Below are 21,336 nucleotides of genomic sequence, written 5' to 3'. Positions count from 1 at the left end.
ATGGAAGTAGTGTCTGCAATGCTCCTCAAGCCCCTGCAGTGCAAGGGTTTCCATTTAGGAGGCATTGTGTGTGTAATAAGGATTGCACAGTAACAGTATATTGTGGGGGGAGCAGAGGTGTTTCAGGGAAGCCTGTGCCATGGAGGGGTGTTTTTCCAGTATCAGGTTCATGAGAGCTAAGGACTGATGGATTCTGAAAAGTTAAAGGTCATTGTCAAATGAGGGGTGGAATCCATAGAAGGAGATTTTTGTGGTCATATTTTAGGGTGAGGTGAGGGGGGAGGGGGAATTCCACAGTTTGGATTGCAAATGAGCGACTCCTAGAAAACAAATGAGGGAATCCTATCTTAGATCCTTCCAATCCCTCCCAAAGCAGTGGTCCATTACCCACCCAACCTACATGACATCCAAGTCCATCCCATGCCACTTCCACTCCCAACCCCATACCACAGGCATCATATTCCTGTGGCAGACCAGTGTGCAAGAACTATCCGATCAACACCCAGCACCTGATCCTCTACTCAAGTTACACTTTTATCTTGCACCATTGGAGGCCAAGTCACATGTGAAAGCAGCCATAACATCTACCAACTTTGCTGCAAACACTGCAGAGCCTTTTATGTTCGTCTGACTCCCAACCAGCTGTCCATCAGGATCAATGACCACTGCCAAACTGTTGTCAAGAACAAGGTTGACCATCTGGTGGCACAACATTTGGCTAAGCACAACATGCTCAGTTTCAATGCTTGCTTCACAACCCAAAGCACCTGCATCCTTCTCTCCACCGCCAGCTTCTCTGAAATGCACAGACTGGAGTTATTCTTGCAACTCATCTTCTGCTCTCATAATCATTCTGGCCTTACTCTGAGGTAAGCCACAGTCTCTGAACCCTTCACCCAACAATTTTGTCTTTCCTCACCCTGTCACCCCCTCCCAGTTCATGTCCCCACATTGCCTTCAGTGTGTGCTGCTTCCCACTGGCCACTACAACCATATCTATCATTCGCCCCTCCCCCCCCCCTCCCCCCCCCCCCCCACACACACATTCCTAGCCACAAACTGGCCTCCCTCTTAGATGCTAGCCACCAACCATCAGTCCCTCTGCCTGCCTCCCACCCCTCTCTACACATCGCACCTAGCAGTAGCCTTTCCACAACCAGCCCATCTGCCACAAAATAACATTGTGAATCTCAGTCTAGGTGGCACTGTGTAGGGGCATAGGCATGTGTATGTATGAGGGTGAGAGTGTATGTATGTTTGTACTCAATATTGTCAAAGGATAACTATGAAAAGTAGCAAGTTTTCCTTCTTTTGTGTGAGTCTATCAACAACCCAACACTTCTGGTTTCTACTGACAGGTCTCCTTTAATCCTAAAGTATTTACATTCTACTAGAACTTTTCTACTACATTTATTTGTATGCTCTCTGTTTTCATGGCAAAATATACACTGTTTTAGCACAATCACTGTTATGGTGTACCTTTAATTATTTTCTGGTTTCCACAATTAAATTAGATTTTAAACATGTTTACCTACTTCACTTTTGCAGAATCTCTGTTTTGTTAGGTGGGAGAATAATTCTAAACAATGTTAAAGTATTTGAGGTGTGAGTTACTCTTTGGCTTTTGTCACACAATGTGACATTCAGCTGATGATGTGTCAGTAAGATTTTAAGTGGTAATACTTGACCTGTTTTTCATTTGCTTATGGGTAATAGTTACCAAAGTGTGAGAAAGTAAAGTATGTTCTTTAGAGTCAGTTGTAAAAGTTGTTATCAATTTTCCAGGTGCAGGCTTTGTTTCAGAATCATTAGCAGAACACTGTTTTTGCATTATTATGTTTCTGGCATGTTGTCTTTGTGCTGGTTGTGTGACTATCATACTAGTGAAAAGCCCTGGGAAAGTAAATTATAGATTACATAATTTGTTTGCCTTGTCATTGACAGAAAGTTTGACATAAAATACAAGAAGAGAATTATTTTGAAGTTGTTGCTTAGATTAGTATCACCATTTGCCCTTCTAGACTCACAATATTATATATACTTAATGCCAGATTTTTTTCCAGTTCTCTCTGCCAGCCTATTTGTATTAATTTCATTAATAATAAAATGTGTTCACCACAACTTTGACTTCCCTGACTGACACTAACTTTTACATTCCTACCATTTATTATGTAGCATATGATGCTGTATTTCAGCAAATATAGAAGTTTTGTGCAATACAGTAAGAAGAGATGCTCTAATTTTTTGATATTAAACTGCAATAAAAGTTTTTGGCAATTCATATTCTTGTGGTGCCTGACATTTGTTGAGGAAGTTGGAGAAGAATCCTTGTAGCCATTCTGTCCATGTATATTAAAAGCTATAGAAATACAGTATTCTGATTTCAGCTAGTTTTCCTAGTTTCAGGAATCTGACTCCTGTAGTTAGTTCACTGTTTGTAAAAAGAGAGGAACAGAAATAGTTTTCTTCCAGCTGTACACTGATTTCTTAGAGAACTTCTTTTACTTGCTTGATATGATGTATATCAACTGGCACAACTAATGATAAGAACTGTGGAAAAGACCATTTGTGCTGATATCTTTTCAAATATGATAAATAGATCATACGATTCATGGTGGTAGATAAAGTATTATGTTAATATGAATTGTGAATGGTAGACAAGAAGCAGAGTCATTGTGTGAATATAGTAGTTATCATTCAAATGGAATGAGATACGGGAATAGGTTTTATGAGTAAGATTTGCTGTTCTGAGAGATATTAGAGTTGGGAAGGGGTGTAGTACTTCAGAAACTGTGGTTTGTTTAGAGAACAGGAGATCCCTGCTGTAGGGGGAGGATCAATGGTAGGTTGGATATGATTGTAAGGACAAATGTTTGGACAGGTTACATAGTCTGAGAATTTTTGGTGGTTGAAATTGCATTGGGAAAGAATTTAGAGACTCTGCAAGTGTTGAATTGGTGGAATGTGTTCATATACTTGTGGCAGGTTAGAAGAGTTGGTGACATTGGGCAAAACAAAATTGTATTAGGATGAAAAGTTTATAGAAGGTATTGAAAGTTAACAGCTGTATGATGTAGCAGGAAGAGAATGGAGTTAACTTCTGTGAGTGAAGGATCTAGGGAGGCAGGGTATGGTAAAGGAAGAGGGTAGGATTAGTCTGAGAAACATTTTTGTATTACCAGTTGTGAACTGGTTGCATTTGTGATCTGAAGTCTTTGGAGCAAAAGCTGCAAAAGATACAGTTTATAAGTCTGCTTTGTATTTGACCAGATCTTTCTTAAGGAGTGAATTGTTAGATAATGAAATGAATTTATACCATGGATTTCTAGTAGGTTTGGTAGAGGCTAAGGAATATAGCATATCAGCATGTTACTCGATTAAAATTTACACCCATCATAACAGAAATCTGTGTGATACAATACATACTTGGCACATTATGCTGAAGAAAGAAAGGGAAGTTTCACTCAGTATTACTATAAGTTCAGTAAAAAAATAAAATAAAAAAGATTCTTAAGATTTTGATTTAAACCACTAGTCATGCAGGCATCTCACACATCTGTTGGTCAGATGTCATGATTAACGTCATAGAAAATCACATTAAGAGTCGGGTATACAAGTATCCCTGTTGGTACAGGAGGCTTTAGAGGAAAGTGACATTATTGGGTGTAAATGAGATGTGCATTACAGAAAAAGTAGTGTATCAATGAAAATAATCAAACTGTCATGATGTAGAGCATGCTCTGCAACAGGGTATTGTGTGTTGGCAATATGCAACCTTTGTCCATGCCTGTTCATCCCAACTGATAACTTGGTGATAGCCACACCAATGCAGAACGCCAAACAGTGTTCACATAACTGTTGATATATGACATGTGTCATTTAACAGGTAGCTTTCCCTTGGATAGTTTATGGTTTGTGAGTTACTGGGCTGGCATATGTGGTAGGTGTGCAAGTCTTGCGGCAGGAGCAGTCAGAGGGATAAGAGCCATGGACTAGGGAAGTGGGTGCAGAAGTAGCATAGGCTCTGAAACTTACCTGGCAGATTAAAACTGTGTGCCAGACCGAGACTCGAACTCGGGACCGTTGCATGAGTCATGCTTGGGTAGCTCAGATGGTAGAGCACTTGCTCGCGAGAGGCATAGACCCCGAGTTCGAGTCTCAGTCCTACACACAGTTTTAATCTGCCAGGAAAGTTTCATATCAGCACACACTCCACTGCAGAGTGAAAATCTCATTCTGGAAACATCCCCCAGGCTGTGGCTAAGCCATGTCTCTGCAATATCCTTTCTTTCAGGAGTGCTAGCCCTACTAGGTTTGCAGGAGAGCTTCTGTAAAGTTTGGAAGGTAGGAGACGAGGTACTGGCAGAAGTAAAGCCAAGAGGACAGGGCGGGAGTCATGCTTGGGTAGCTCAGATGGTAGAGCACTTCCCCATGAAAGGTAAAGGTCCCAAGTTTGAGTCTCAGTCCTGCACACAGTTTTAATCTGCCAGGAAAGTTTCATATCAACGCACACTCCACTGCAGAGTGAAAATGTCATTCTGGGAACATAGGCTCTGGCCAGTGTATTCGGAGATTGGAGAGTGGGGGGGGGGGGGGGGGGGGGGGGGGTAACAAAAAGCTATTAGAAGTGTGCTGGGCAAAATCTCAGACAGAATGGATCTCATTTCAGGGCATGCTTTTAAGAAGTCATGACCTTGTCAGAGTAGCTGATTAATATATTCAAGATCAGGATAATACTGAGTGATGAGAGGTGCATTTGAACTAGAATGGTTGGGTAATTATGTCCAGTGAAAGCTGACATTAGAAAGGTGATGTACTCCTGTATGTAGTCTGCAGCTGGACAAATACCAAGGCTGTACAAGACGGATTGTTTAACATGGAAAGAATGAGAACTGTCAAAATGCTAAGAGATTCCAAAAATTTTAACAGGTCAACATCACCATGAGTCCATATGGCAAAGATGTCACCAATGTATCTAAACCAAACCAGGGGCTAAAACCTTATGGATCCCAGAAATGCTTCCTCCAAGTGACGCATGAAAACATTGACATAGGAAGGAGCCATCCTGGTTCCCATGGCTCTGTCCCTGATCTCTTTGTATGTCTGCTCTCCAAAAGTAAAGTTGATGTTGGTAAGTATAAAGTTGATTAAGGTGAGCACAAAGGACGTCATCGGTTTGGAAACAGGCAAGCATTGTGTGAAGTAATGTTTAGCACCAGAAATACCATTAACATGGAGGATGTTGGTAAAGAGGGATGTGGGATCATTGGTCTTATTCTGAATTCCATTCACTTAAAACCTACTAACAAACATCAGTAGTTACGTTTTGACAGCTGCCATCTTTTCTATGTCAAACAAGCCCCCCAACGCAACTTTGGTATTTGTTCAGATGCAGACTCTTTACACCAGTACACCACCATTCTCACACCAACCTTCACAGGACATGATTTCCCCACCAGTCTAGCTCAAAAGCAGATTTTCTGGGCCATCACAGCCAATCTTGGTACTGCTGATCCATCCAAAAAATAACTTAAGAATACAACATACGAGTACACCTCTCATCACTCAGTATTATCCTGATCTTGAATGTATTTATTTTAATCAGCTACTTCAACATGGCTATACCTTCCTAAAAACTTGTCCTGAAATGAGATCCATTCTGTCTGACATCATTTTGCCCACCAACCTAGAAGAGCTTCTTGTTGCCCCAGCCCCCTCCCCCCCATCTCAATCAGTGAACACACAGACCAGAGCTTATGTTCCTCATTCACCCACTTCCCTATCCCATCTCTCTTATGCCTCAAACAGTCCCCACTGCAAGTCTTCCCTTTGCACCCATCTACCACCATCTATACCAGCCCTGTAACTCACAAAACATGTACTATCAAAGGGAAAACCACCTGTGAACTGACACATCTTGTGTATCAGCAGTTATGTAAGCACTGTTTGGCTATCTACAGTGGTAGGACTACCACTAAGTCATTAGTTACGATGAATGGGAATGGACAAAGGGTAGCATGCTTGCAATACACAATATTCTGTTGCAGAGCATGCTTTACAGCATGACAGTTGTGACGTCAGTGCCTGTTTCACCACACGTGCCATCTGGATTCTTCCCACAGACACCATTTTCTCAGAACACCATAGATGGGAACTGGTGTTACAACATGTCTTTTTATTCTCATCACCCACCTGGCTTTTATTTATGTTAATTATTTTCTCTAATGTTCTTGGTATCAGCATTTATTCTCAGAAGCAATTCCTTTGTTAGTCCCTTTTAGGTTGCCTTTTAATTTCTGACCTGTATATTTTTCCCCACCCCCACCTCTATCACAGACACTGCACTTAGCTTTCTATTCTTATTAACTCTTGCAAGTGTTTGGTCAGTTATCACTGTCTTGCTTATTACCCTACCTTCCACCTTTAGGCTCTCAGGTTTTCATATCTTGTCTACTGCCATCCCCAACAATCAGTCTTTCCTTCTCACCCCATCTGGTAAGTCTCCATTGACCTTGGATCCTGAGCTTTTTTCTGAACTCTCCCTATTTCCTGAACCTTGCCAGCCCTTTTCATTCATCCCTTGTCCCCCCCCCCCCTTTAACCATTCTGCCAGAGGAAGGAGCCACTGTCCTCAAAAGCCTGCATATTTGTTGAACATTTATGTCTGTTTTCTCCTGCTACGGCTTGGTCAGTAGATTGTTTTGTCTACCCAATTATATTACATTTTCAGAAAACATAATATATGAGTCACACAGCATGTCAGAGAGGTGTTCTAATCGTTATATCTTTTGCAAGGAGATTAAATGAAGTAAAATACACCATCTGACTAAGATTTGGAAATCAAACAATATTATTGTTATTAATGTCATTCAACACGTTCTCTATATGGTGAGTGGAAATCTGTGGTTTTTAAGATTTGGAATCATTTTATGCAGAGCCAATCTGATGATAAAGAATTCCTTGAGTCACATTTGTTGCATTAAGCCACTTGACAGATGCAAGACAAATGAAACTGAAACATGAACTACAAGCATAAATATATAGCTGAAGCAGATCACTCTATTCCTAGTGTCCATTACCAGCAACAAGAGCATGGGAGCCAGCAGACTAAAGTGGACAGAGGAGAGGAAGCTTGCTCACAGCCAGAAAATGGCAGCTTTCTGGGCTAAGAAGAAATGGAAGATCCTTGTAAAGAGTCAAAACAAGCCCCATGTTCCTAATTGGGCTCAAATGGAATGAGGAAGAAAATTTGTTAGAATTGGACTTGACTCTTGGGAAATACTGAATTAGGCAGATTACAGACAAAATTAGGTTGGAGAAAATGTGCACTTCCAATGAAGTGGAAGATTGACAGAAACATAGGAAACTTGACAGAGATTGTGATGTTTAGAAAACAAGGTTGCTTTGTTTGGTGTTAGGGAGACATAATAATTGGCCTCAGCAGGGTCAGGTCAGCTTTGTTATTCAGAGTCACCTGTCAAGGAACACACCACAGGATAAGAGAGAAATAAACTAGGGAATGACACAAACAGATGAGATTTTAAAATCTGTGAAGTCAGAAATGGTTAAAATGTGTGGCAATTGAATGTCCGTAATCCTGAAAATGACCTGGAGGAAAATATGTTATTGTAATAGGTTTAGGACTTTGCTGTTTCTGTTGTTACCCAAACAAAAACCATTCGTGGCAGTGTGACTGAGTGATATGAAAATCAGATCACAGTTAACAAGCTGAAATAATTACTGGAACATCAGTGGTGGATCATGGACCTAAATTCTGAGGTGGCCAGGAAACATATGGGAAAATCCAATTTCCTTCCCTTTTAATGTAAGCACATCTAGCATTCCCAATGACCACCGCCACCATTACTAGTAGGAAAATTATAATTACTGTTGCTACTACTACTGCTACTACTAGTACTACTACTACCAGCACCACCACCACCACCATCACCACCACTGCTAATAATAATGACAATCACTGTCATTTATGAACAAACTGGTAGAGCAGGAGTTTGACTGTTATTTGTTGTAGAGCAAGTTAACTTGATGATTCTTCTTGTTCGTGAATCTTGTCATGATATTGTCATACCACATATCCCGGCTTTCAACTATTCTCAATACTGGTTTTAATTTGAGGTAAGGGCTAATAAGTGATCCTGGGCCATAGTGTCCTTAAATAAGTTTTTATGCATTTTAGTCAAGAAATCCCCTTTCCACTGCAGCACTTGTTGCAGAAATAGTAGCAATTAGAGAAAATAGTTTGGGAATTTGGTCCATTTCATTCTCAATCATTCTTTTGATAATGTTTCTCAAACTGACAGAGTGTAATGTTTATTTATGCTGGGAAGAAAGCACAGTCTCCAGTTCTATGTGCAACTGCAAGCAACTGAAGGATGTGTCAGATATTTTTACATTACATTACGTTTTTATTGGTCCTTTTGATCATTTGTTGTACAAGGTATACAATATGATATTGGACAAGTCATTGTGATTTACAGTACATGTTTTTAAATCATAAAAGAATATTTACATTGATTTAGGCTTAATATTATCACAACTGAAGGTTCAGCTTCCATACATTATATTTAACCTTGGCAATAAATTTTTATGTTTTGAGATATTCATCTATACTGTAATAACATTTTTCCAATAAATATTTATGGACAGCAGTTTTAAATTTTGAAGTGTCTTTTATTGTTTTAATGCTTGTAGGTAGCTTATTGTATAGTCTGTTTCCTGTTTCCAGTGGTCCATTCTGTTTTAGTGTTGTGTGTGCATGTTGAACATGTATGTCCTGCTTTCTCCTTGTGTTATACAGCTGGATACTCTGGTTGGTTGACACAAGATTGTTGCTATTTTCTAAGATTTTCCTTACAAATATGATTACTTGTAAAATGTACAGACATGGTAGTGGAAGGATATGTAGTTTCTTGAATAAGGGCTCACATGAGCTTCTTGATGCAGCATTTTCTATTGCTCTTACATTTCTCTTTTGGCATATAAAACAACTTTTGCTAGTAGATGCGTTTCCCCAAAAGATTATGCCGTTTAATATTGACTCCACACCATATACAGGGAAATGATGACCATAACTGGTGAACTGAGTAGTATAAAGTAATTTAATGAAGAACAGTTTCTTACAATATGAAAATCTTGTATCCAGTAGTGTTACAATATTATCAAAAATCTCAAAGTAAACTTATTTATATTTTGACATCAGTGGATTGCCAATGTATTCATCTGTCATTTCAGCTCTAGTCTCAGAAGCTACAGCTTGCAAACTAGTCAAATGTTTCATGGGATTTAGAAAATCAGTTAATTTATCTTCATTTACTGAGTTTTTCTTGTAAGCTATGCATTCTGGGACAATATTGTTCCAAAAATGTGCTTCACTGTGGTTGTTTTTTTCTGAAGAATGTTGAAAAGCAGTTCAGTCTTTAAAAATATGCTTTGAAAAACAGAGCGAAGGAAATGAAGTCAGACTCTAGGAGGCTAGTTTTGAAACCACAAGCCATCCTTGTAGTCATTGCACTGAAGTTAGGATTGTCAATTATTTCATTTAAAACCTCAATGAGTCCCAGATGGTTTTTGTGAATGGCAGATATAATTCTAGCATTACTGTTCCATCTCATTTTTCTGTTTGAAGAAATACACTCCTGGAAATTGAAATAAGAACACCGTGAATTCATTGTCCCAGGAAGGGGAAACTTCATTGACACATTCCTGGGGTCAGATACATCACATGATCACACTGACAGAACCACAGGCACATAGACACAGGCAACAGAGCATGCACAATGTCGGCACTAGTACAGTGTATATCCACCTTTCGCAGCAATGCAGGCTGCTATTCTCCCATGGAGACGATTGTAGAGATGCTGGATGTAGTCCTGTGGAACGGCTTGCCATGCCATTTCCACCTGGCGCCTCGGTTGGACCAGCGTTCGTGCTGGACGTGCAGACCGCATGAGACGACGCTTCATCCAGTCACAAACATGCTCAATGGGGGACAGATCCGGAGATCTTGCTGGCCAGGGTAGTTGACGTACACCTTCTAGAGCACGTTGGGTGGCACGGGATACATGCGGACGTGCGTTGTCCTGTTGGAACAGCAAGTTCCCTTGCCGGTCTAGGAATGGTAGAACGATGGGTTCGATGACGGTTTGGATGTACCGTGCACTATTCAGTGTCCCCTCGACGATCACTAGTGGTGTACGGCCAGTGTAGGAGATCGCTCCCCACACCATGATGCCGGGTGTTGGCCCTGTGTGCCTCGGTCGTATGCAGTCCTGATTGTGGCGCTCACCTGCACGGCGCCAAACACGCATACGACCATCATTGGCACCAAGGCAGAAGCGACTCTCATCGCTGAAGACGACACGTCTCCATTCGTCCCTCCATTCACGCCTGTCGCGACACCACTGGAGGCGGGCTGCACGATATTGGGGCGTGAGCGGAAGACGGCCTAACGGTGTGTGGGACCGTAGCCCAGATTCATGGAGACGGTTGCGAATGGTCCTCGCCGATACCCCAGGAGCAACAGTGTCCCTAATTTGCTGGGAAGTGGCGGTGCGGTCCCCTATGGCACTGCGTAGGATCCTACGGTCTTGGCGTGCATCCGTGCGTCGCTGCGGTCCGGTCCCAGGTCGACGGGCACGTGCACCTTCCGCCGACCACTGGGGACAACATCGATGTACTGTGGAGACCTCACGCCCCACGCGTTGAGCAATTCGGCGGTACGTCCACCCGGCCTCCCGCATGCCCACTATATGCCCTCGCTCAAAGTCCGTCAACTGCACATACGGTTCACGTCCACGCTGTCGTGGCATGCTACCAGTGTTAAAGACTGCGATGGAGCTCCGTATGCCACGGCAAACTGGCTGACACTGACGGCGGCGGTGCACAAATGCTGCGCAGCTAGCGCCATTCGACGGCCAACACCGCGGTTCCTGGTGTGTCCGCTGTGCCGTGCGTGTGATCATTGCTTGTACAGCCCTCTCGCAGTGTCCGGAGCAAGTATGGTGGGTCTGACACACCAGTGTCAATGTGTTCTTTTTTCCATTTCCAGGAGTGTACATTTACCAGCAATACTATTGAGAACTGCTGTGCATTTGGAAGACCAGTGGAAGAAAGCAGGAACATACTGAAGTGTGGAGGAAAATTCCTTACTGGTTTTATACAGCTCTCCTGCAAAACTAAATCCAAACACTGTACAAAACAGTGCATATAAAGAGCTTGTGGGACAATTTCAATGACTTCAGCTTACATGCCATTTAATTCTGCAGCCAGAACAGAAGCACCATCATATGTTCTTTATATCATAATTCTGAAACGTGTTACTCAGCACAGTCAATGAAGCAGCAGCAGTTCTGGTTTCACTAAGATCATGAAGACCAAGAAAATATTCTTGAGTATCACCATTTGAGTCCATTAGTCTCACAACAATAGAGCATTGTGATTTGTATGAAAGGTGTGTAGTTTTGCCCACAATGCAGGCATAAAGTGAAGTTCTGTCAATACTTGAATCTACATGAACACAAATCTCCTCATTTATACATTCCATCAGTTTGTTCTGTGTAGTTTTCAAAAATCCCTGCAAATACCTCATTTTCTTCCAGCATGTTTTCAAATCTTCATTTATATTAGGCACAAATTTAAAAATGGTTCTGAACTTTTGGGGATTCAGGGAATTTTCTGTCTCATCATGATGTCTGAAAGGTAACTCCTGCTTACGCAGAAGATGTGCACCAATATTTGACATCCTCTCTTCAAAATTTCCTCATTCAGTTTCACATCTCCTTCAAAATGACAGCTCCTACAAGGAGGTAATTATGTCTATACATAAAACTATTACATCAGTACTTGTACCTGATTGCATTTCATTTATGTCCACCGCACATGACTCAACTACTGCACATGGGGCAACTAATGTTAAGGAAAACATAGAGATACGGCACCACAACTACTGGCTTCGCATGCCATAGAAACACAAAGCGACACAGCTGTGATACTGTGCACACGAAAGACATGGGGTTACCACAGCAACCAAGCATTTACAGGCAGTTTAGCAAGTGACTGGCCTCCTCGTCATATGCTTCACGCCTCCATGTGCCTTAGGTTACAGTTAAGGTTTCACACTTTGACTTGCTCTAACGTCTTTCATGATCACTGACAAAAGTGCATTAAGGTTCAGTGTACAAATAATTATTGCTGCTAGTACTACCTCTTCTACCACAGAAAAGAGAAGAGGCCCAGCCTCACTTGCCTCCTCTGATCAACTGGCACTGTATAACATGCAGCTGAGTGTTTTGTCCATCTTCAGCAACTGTGGCTGACTGTAATGAAATAATAAGCAACCAGTTTCAAATAGGAAATTTATTTTCTTGACTGGTTTTGAGCACTTATTACCCTCCTTCAGAAGGTAATGCCTGTCGCATTATTTGCAAGTGACTATAATAAAATGCATACAGTACAATGCCACAGTCCTAGGACCATATCAAGAGTTCATGAGTATTTGACCACTTATAATGGTCTGCAACCTAAGTAGTTTATATTATCAGTAATCAGTATTTATGCTATGTTTGTTATGGTATTAGGACCATGGCATTGTGATGTATGCACTTTATTATTGAGACACACAAAAAATGCAACAGGCTTAACCTTCTCAAGAAGGACACTAAGTGCCTCAAACTGGTCACAGAATTAAATTTCTTATACACACCTGGTTGCTTATTATTTCATTATTAACATGCAGGAAAGCAGCACACTTATAGATAATGTGTTCATAGACCCAGATAAAGTGGATTAAAGTGAACACTGCAAATTCAAGTGGAATGGTCATAATATTTTCTAATCAACATGTTGCAGGGATGTGATTGTTGTCATAGTTTTTGGTTGTACTGAATACTAACCCAAAGATGGGTCCTATCCCTGTATGACATTCTTATCAAATTACACTGTAAAGAAAGAGCTATATCAAGGATTCAATATTATTTGACCATTTACAATCGTCTGCAACCTAAGCAGGTTTCATTATTAATAAGCAGTACTTATGATATGTTCATTATATAACTTAGCAGCATTTCTAATGAGCAAATAATTTGTAGGAATACATTCAGTAACAAAAAGTAGATGAGCAAAATAGCAATGATTGTAAAATATTCAATACGGACTGTGATAAATTCTCTTACAAACCTATGAACTGAATAAAATATGATCATATAAAAGTGATTTTCAGCTTTGCATTCCTTTTGTTCTCAACAGACTAACTTTTTCATAGTTTGAATTCCTTTTCTAATTACAGAAAAGAAAAGTTTGTCTGCAACATTGCAGTGATATACCAGAGATGCTGATATTGACAGCAAATTCTTTCATAATGGGAGTGACATTAGGAATGTCTGGAGTTGTTGTGAAACCACTTACTGGTAAGCTTGTGTCTTGATATAAAAGCAGATAAAATGAAACCTAAAATAAATAGTAGTTTTAAATTCTAATGACAGTTTTCAATGTATTAAATTTCATGTAAATAAATGTGTATACTAAAAAGTTTCTGCATTTATGAATGAGAAGAGAGCCATGACATGTTCTTGTCTAATCACAGTAGCCATATTTTATATTAGTGCATGTTAAGATTTAAAATCCACAGTCTCATGAGATACTGATTCATTTTTATGACTTCTTGGTTGCTAGGCTTTCTATAATTTGACAATAGTCATATCAGTCATTGTAGTGTCATCATCTCAATCACTATCTCAGTTACTGAATGACTTCAGAGGAACTTGTTCTTATAATACAGTATAACACCACATACTTACTAACAGTCAAAATAGAGAAGTACACTAGAGGAGACTACTATTATTCTCAAAGGCTGTGTGCTATATGGACAAATTGTGTTTATTAGTTTATCATACCACTACTGTATGAATCAGCTTTGGAATTCATTTTCAAGTCAACTCATTTATAAATACACATCATAAATAATTCAGTATATTAGATGTGTTCATTTTTCTTTTTTTCTCTGGGCACAAACATATGCCAAAACCATAATTCACATATCTAGTTGTGAACAAATGCCTCACTTGCCAAATTGGAGCATGTTTGTTCTGTTTTTTGCTGATAAACACAACTGATTTTGTACATCCACATATAATGTTACATAATTAATATTCTATGTAACCCGTGGAGATGGGTCTGGGATGTGGAAATAAGTCAAGAATGTACATTTTACATAAGTGGAAGAATAGAATGACTTAATTTCATGACATATTATAGTACAGTTTATGGGATATTAAAATACAGTATTTACACAAATAAGCACACATACTGAATAGCATATTTAGAATAGAATGGAATATTTATTCATCTTTGAACATGTTTACGTGTAATTGGTGTCATCATATGTTTTATAGTTACAGCAATACAGTTATTTTACAATTATACTTGCCTAATTATGTTGCAAGGAGGCTTTTGCATAAGCAACTACTTCAGAAAATCATATTGTAACACAAATTGATCACTTTTTGTAAACCAAATACAGAGAGGAGGAGTTGCCCTATATGTTATAATCTATCATAGTGTGAAAAATTTGGAAACTTAAAAAGTTTTGTGTAGAGCAACATGTAGAAGCATGTGTGTGTGAGCTTAAACTAAATAATGGCATGTTTATAATTGTAGCCATGTATTGGGAAATTGGGAAATTTTCAAATATTTTTGAAAAACTTTGATTCTTTGTTATGGTATCTGTCAGACAGAGGGAAGCAAATTATTGTTTGTGGGGGGGGTTCAACAGAAAGCTTGACCTTGGAGTATTGCTTGGTTCTTTCAGTTTGACGTCAGTTTCTGATTTTCCTATTTGGGTTCCACAGGAAAGCAGCACACTTATAGATAATGTGTTCATAGACCCAGATAAATTTAATCAAATAAAAACTTTTGCTGTCTGATCATGATACGCAGCTAGTTACAGTATATGACGTAGCTGCATACAGTAATGTTAAACATGATTTAACAATTGAAAATTTTATGGATAGCTTGCAAGAGTTAGACTGGGATGAGGCGTACAGGGAACCTGATGCTAATTTAAAATTTAACTTATTTCATGATACCTTTGTGGGTATATTTGAAAACAGTTTTCCTAAGAAAACAGTGAAATATAATTGTAAGAAACCATGTAAAAAGCCATGGCTTACTAAAGGGATAAAAATATCTTGTAAACAGAAAAGGGAAATGTATGCTATAGCTAGGAGGAGTAATGATCCCGAAACAGTGAAACATTATAAAAATCTACTGCACTATATTAAGAAAATTTATTAAAAAGTCTAGAGGTATGTGCATTGTGTCTGAGGTTACCACGTCTGATAATAAAATTAAAACAATTTGGAATATTGTTAAAAAGGAAACAGGACAACCAAGAGCACAGGAAGACCATATTTCTACCAAACTCAATGAACAGTTTGCTAACAAGGAGTCAGAAGTAGAAAACATTTCTAATAATCATTTTTAAGTGTTGTAGACAAAATAGGATCCAGCTATACATTATAATGGAAGGCAGTATATGGAAGAGGCAATACTTATGCACTTTGATAAAACTGAAATTCAACCCACCTCTCCTACTGAAATTAGGAAAATAATAAATTCATTCATGAGTAAAAGTTCACATGGAATTGATGGCATTTCCAAAAGAGTACTAAAAGCTTGTTCCCAACAAATAATTAGGATTCTCAGCCACATATGTAGTAGCACACTGAAACAGGGCATTTTTCCAGATAGACTGAAATACACTACTGTTAAACCACTGCATAGAAAAGGGGATTGGTCTGATGCTAACAATTATTGCCCAATCTCACTTCTGACAGCTTTATCCAAAATTCTCAATAATGCTATGTATTCAAGAGTAGCAGCACGTATTTGTAAAAATAAAGTACTAACAAAATATCAGTTTGGTTTTCAGAATGGTTTTTCAACAGAAAATGCCATATATGCTTTCACTGAACAAATATTAAATGCATTGAATAACCAAACATCACCCATTGGGATATTTTGTGATCTCTCAAAGGCTTTTGATTGTGTGAATTATGAAATTCAAGCTTAAGTATTGTGGTATGAGTGTGACAGTGCTCAAATGGTTTAATTCATATATAAGTGGATGAATGCAAAAATCGGCAGAGTCCTCTAGCTGGGGAGGTATCAAGAATGGTGTCCCTTATTGTTCTTAATATATATTAATGACTTGCCACTTTATATTCATGAAGATGCAAAGCTAGTTCTTTTTTGCTGATAATATGAGTATAGTAATCACACCCAGCAAACAAGAATCAGCTGAGGATATTGTAAATAACGTCTTTCAGAAAATTATTAAGTGGTTCTCAGCAAATGGACTCTCACTAAATTTTGAGAAGGCACAGTTTATACAATTCTGTACAGTAAATGACATAACACCATTTATAAATATAGACTATGAACAGAAATCTGTGGCGAAGGCAGTATATTCAAAATTTCTGGGTATGTGCATTAGTGAGAAATTGAACTGGAAGAAACACATTGATGATTTGTTGAAATAGTTAGGTTCAGCTACTTATGCTATTACGGTTATTGAAAAATTTTAGTGATAAACATATCAGTAAATTAGCCTACTACGCATATTTTCATTCACTGTTTTCATATGACATCATATTTTGGGGCAAGTTGTCATTGAGAGAGAAGATATTCATTGCACAAAAGCATGTTATCAGAATAATAACTGGAGTCCACCCAAGCTCACATTGCAGACATTTGTTTAAGGAACTCGGGACATTCACAGTACCTTCGCAATACATATATTCACTTATGAAAATACACTCCTGGAAATGGAAAAAAGAACACATTGACACCGGTGTGTCAGACCCACCATACTTGCTCCGGACACTGCGAGAGGGCTGTACAAGCAATGATCACACGCACGGCACAGCGGACACACCAGGAACCGCGGTGTTGGCCGTCGAATGGCGCAAGCTGCGCAGCATTTGTGCACCGCCGCCGTCAGTGTCAGCCAGTTAGCCATGGCATACAGAGCTCCATCGCAGTCTTTAACACTGGTAGCATGCCGCGACAGCGTGGACGTGAACCGTATGTGCAGTTGACGGACTTTGAGCGAGGGCGTATAGTGGGCATGCGGGAGGCCGGGTGGACGTACCGCCGAATTGCTCAACACGTGGGGCGTGAGGTCTCCACAGTACATCGATGTTGTCGCCAGTGGTCGGCGGAAGGTGCACGTGCCCGTCGACCTGGGACCAGACCGCAGCGACGCACGGATGCACGCCAAGACCGTAGGATCCTACGCAGTGCCGTAGGGGACCGCACCGCCACTTCCCAGCAAATTGGGGACACTGTTGCTCCTGGGGTATCGGCGAGGACCATTCGCAACCGTCTCCATGAAGCTGGGCTACGGTCCCGCACACCGTTAGGCCGTCTTCCGCTCACGCACCAACATCGTGCAGCCCGCCTCCAGTGGTGTCGCGACAGGCGTGAATGGAGGGACGAATGGAGACGTGTCGTCTTCAGCGATGAGAGTCGCTTCTGCCTTGGTGCCAATGATGGTCGTATGCGTGTTTGGCGCCGTGCAGGTGAGCGCCACAATCAGGACTGCATACGACCGAGACACACAGGGCCAACACCCGGCATCATGGTGTGGGGAGCGATCTCCTACACTGGCCGTACACCATTGGTGATCGTCGAGGGGACACTGAATAGTGCACGGTACATCCAAACCGTCATCGAACCCATCGTTCTACCATTCCTAGACCGGCAAGGGAACTTGCTGTTCCAACAGGACAATGCACGTCCGCATGTATCCCGTGCCACCCAACGTGCTCTAGAAGGTGTAAGTCAACTACCCTGGCCAGCAAGATCTCCGGATCTGTCCCCCATTGAGCATGTTTGGGACTGGATGAAGCGTCGTCTCACGCGGTCTGCACGTCCAGCACGAACGCTGGTCCAACTGAGGCGCCAGGTGGAAATGGCATGGCAAGCCGTTCCACAGGACTACATCCAGCATCTCTACGATCGTCTCCATGGGAGAATAGCAGCCTGCATTGCTGCGAAAGGTGGATATACACTGTACTAGTGCCGACATTGTGCATGCTCTGTTGCCTGTGTCTATGTGCCTGTGGTTCTGTCAGTGTGATCATGTGATGTATCTGACCCCAGGAATGTGTCAATGAAGTTTCCCCTTCCTGGAACAATGAATTCACGGTGTTCTTATTTCAATTTCCAGGAGTGTAGTTATTAATAACCTGCCGCGTGGGATTAGCCGAGTGGTCTAAGGCGCTGCAGTCATGGATCGTGCGGCTAGTCCCGGCGGAGGTTCGAGTCCTCCCTCGGGCATGGGTGTGTGTGTTTGTCCTTAGGATAATTTAGGTTAAGTAGTGTGTAAGCTTAGGGACTGATGACCTTAGCAGTTAAGTCCCATAAGATTTCACACACATTTGAACATTTTATTAATAACCCATCCCAATTCAAAAATAACAGTGAAGTGCACAGCTACAACACTAGCAGAAAGGATTATCTTCATTATTCTGGATTAAATCTCACTTTGGCACAGAAAGGAGTGAATTATGCCATCACAAAAGTAGCTTCATAAAATATTACAATTTATAATTCAGTATAGTCTCATCTTAAAACTCCAAATCATCTATTACACATTCTTCCAATTATTTCATTGTATAGATGGCATTGCTTTTTACCCTGTTTTGTTATTACACTTTTGAATTTATTCAGGGGCACTGAGTAGGCATGTTTAGGTAGTTCATTAAAATATTTGACACCAAGATATTTATAGTTATTGTGGATCTTTGTTAGCCTGGCATGAAGCTTGTCAATTGCATGTCTTTGTCTAGTGTTAAGATGGTGTACTGACATCCTAAGGTCAGAATTAGCCAAGTTTTCTTTCGTGTATATTAGGTACCTATAAATATATAAACTAGGTACTGTCATAATATTCATTACCTTGAAGTAGTACCTACATGAGTCTTGTGGTGTGAGTACCGCAATGCATCTGATGGAGTATTGTTGCTATTTAAATACTGTCTTAAAACCAGGTGAGTTTGCCTGTAGCAAAATTCCATATGTCACAAGGGAATTCAAGAAAGCACTCTATGCAGAGAAGCAGATTTTCATTTACACGGCCTCTCAACTTAAACAGCAGATAAATCACACATGTGATCCAGAGCATAACTTATATGTATGTGTATCCCAGCTCAAACTTTGATCAATATGGAATCCAAGAAGCCTATTTTTGTGTTTTTATGGCTGTTGAGTATGTCAATTATGCTTTAGTGCATGTGTGTAAAGTTCAAAATAGCAGTTGTTTTGAATGGTTTCAGATGCACAATTACAGTTATTTATATGATCTGTCACTTAAGAGTAGCTTCCAAAGCTCATCTGGCCAGTGGTGGTATAATAAATGCTGGTTTTGCAAACAGAGTCTAGACTTGGCAGGAAAGGACATTATATTTCAATACTTGACAAATTTCTGATTGCTGTGCAACTAACATGTAGAAACCAGTTATAATGGTGAGCTGCACCATCCACTATCTTATGTCACTGATGCCTCATTATAGCATTATAAATGCAACACACAATTACTTAACTACCACTTTCAACATGCAGAGAATGTCTGAAGCTTAATCTGTCTCATTCGTGACAGCATCTAGGATATACTCAGCAGAGCTAAGAAGAGATCTTCGTGATGAAGAATTACCTTACATATGTGGAATGTTAGTTGTAACATTCTGGCACAGTTCAGCAGCGACTGGAAAGTTCAGGGTGTTTCTGTATGTATGTGTCTCTGATGGGATGTTGAAAGCAAGTAATGGGTGCGCATTGTCTGTCAATAAAATTCATATCATGCATTTTTAAGAAGTGTTGCTATATAGGGGAGAGTGTAGTACCTAGGAACACACGACGTCTTTTGCTCAGATTTTAGAATCATATGTAGGAATGTGCACTAGAGACTGCAATAAGCAGTTTCAACCATTTTCTACTGTTCTTTTTTTTGTTGTTAGACATGAGGTTGTATCGTACGCTGCATTTGTAACTATTTTTCATTGTAAACATTTAAGTGCTGTATTATACATTAAGCCTATTAGGAATATATTGCAAATTTTTCAGATACAGAATTTTATGGTAAGTAAAATGCTATATATTTTTCAAGTATTTATATGACATGCAGACAGTTAAGCCCTGCTTCATTCGTTGTTCACCATCTTGTATCTTGAAACAGAGTGACTTAATACATGGGGCATGTGATATTTGCAAGTTAACTAAGTTTCTTTAATATCTTAAGAGTGTTACCTGCCTTGAAAATAGAAATGTGTGTTAGTTTCCAATAGCTTCTATTTCAAAATGTATTAAACTTGTAACTGCTTTTTGATAATTCTTGCAATCAATTTGATTTCACTTTCCAGTATTTGGTGCGTAGCAGAATAATAATGTAAGAGACAGATGAGAATGGTAGATGGTTTATTATTGTTATTATTATTTATTTGTGCTACATTTTTTTACCAAACTCCTACTCTGTGTTACATAAGCAGTCATTCAATAGAATGTATTGCCTGACGGATAACTTTTAATTAAAATTTTAAGTAAGTTTGTTTTAGCAATTTCATTAATCTCCTGTAGCAATTTATTGTCCAACTTCAGTCCTTGTTAGAAAATGTTGTTCTGAGTTTTATCTTTATAGGTTTGGAGCCAAGAATGATTTACAGTTCTGTGGTGAGCTTAGCTGAGATTTATTGTTTTGTGCTCTAGAATTGAGAATAGTGGTGTTGCCCTGGACTGGTAGCCACTTTGGGGACAGAGTACAATTATGTAAAATATACTTGAATATATTTTAAGTTATATGACAATCCATTGTCCCTAAATGAAAACAAACCATGTCAAAAACAAATTCTTAATATAGGTTTGAGATCAAATACACCCTGTGACAATCTGGTGGAATAGTTTGTTATCTGCCATCATGTTTAGTGCAAACCATGAAGTATGGAGGAGTTGGTGTTAAGGTATGATTTTCATTGTTAGGTTATGGTTCAAATGGCTCTGATCACTATGGGACTTAACATCTGTGGTCATCAGTCCCCTAGAACTTAAAACTACTTGAACCTAACTAACCTAAGGACATCACACACATCCATGACCAAGGCAGGATTCAAACCTGCGACTGTAGCGGTCGTGCAGTTCCAGACTGAAGCACCTAGAACCGCTCAGCCACATCGGCCTGCATTAGGTTATGGTCCCTATATTTTGCTTAAGCAGATGATTAATGCAGAAGGATATGAACAAATTTTACTGCATTGTGTACTGCAT

At 39.9% G+C, this 21,336-nt stretch overlaps 1 protein-coding gene across 1 annotated transcript in view; it reads left to right on the top strand.

Annotated features, from left to right (window-relative positions):
* The window catches only part of LOC124722880 (vacuolar protein sorting-associated protein 13A-like), a 752,258-nt gene that overhangs the window by 647,732 nt on the left and 83,190 nt on the right, over positions 1-21,336 (top strand). The window contains exon 59 of the mRNA XM_047248017.1: positions 13,304-13,424. Coding sequence (XP_047103973.1) covers positions 13,304-13,424 — 121 coding nt within the window. The remainder of the gene's footprint in view (positions 1-13,303; positions 13,425-21,336) is intronic.

This window comes from Schistocerca piceifrons, chromosome X (assembly GCF_021461385.2).
Source record: "Schistocerca piceifrons isolate TAMUIC-IGC-003096 chromosome X, iqSchPice1.1, whole genome shotgun sequence".
In the NCBI taxonomy this organism is placed as follows: Eukaryota; Metazoa; Arthropoda; class Insecta; order Orthoptera; family Acrididae; genus Schistocerca; species Schistocerca piceifrons.
Note: the sequence above shows the minus strand (reverse complement) of the source record. Positions and strands in the feature narration are given on the sequence as shown.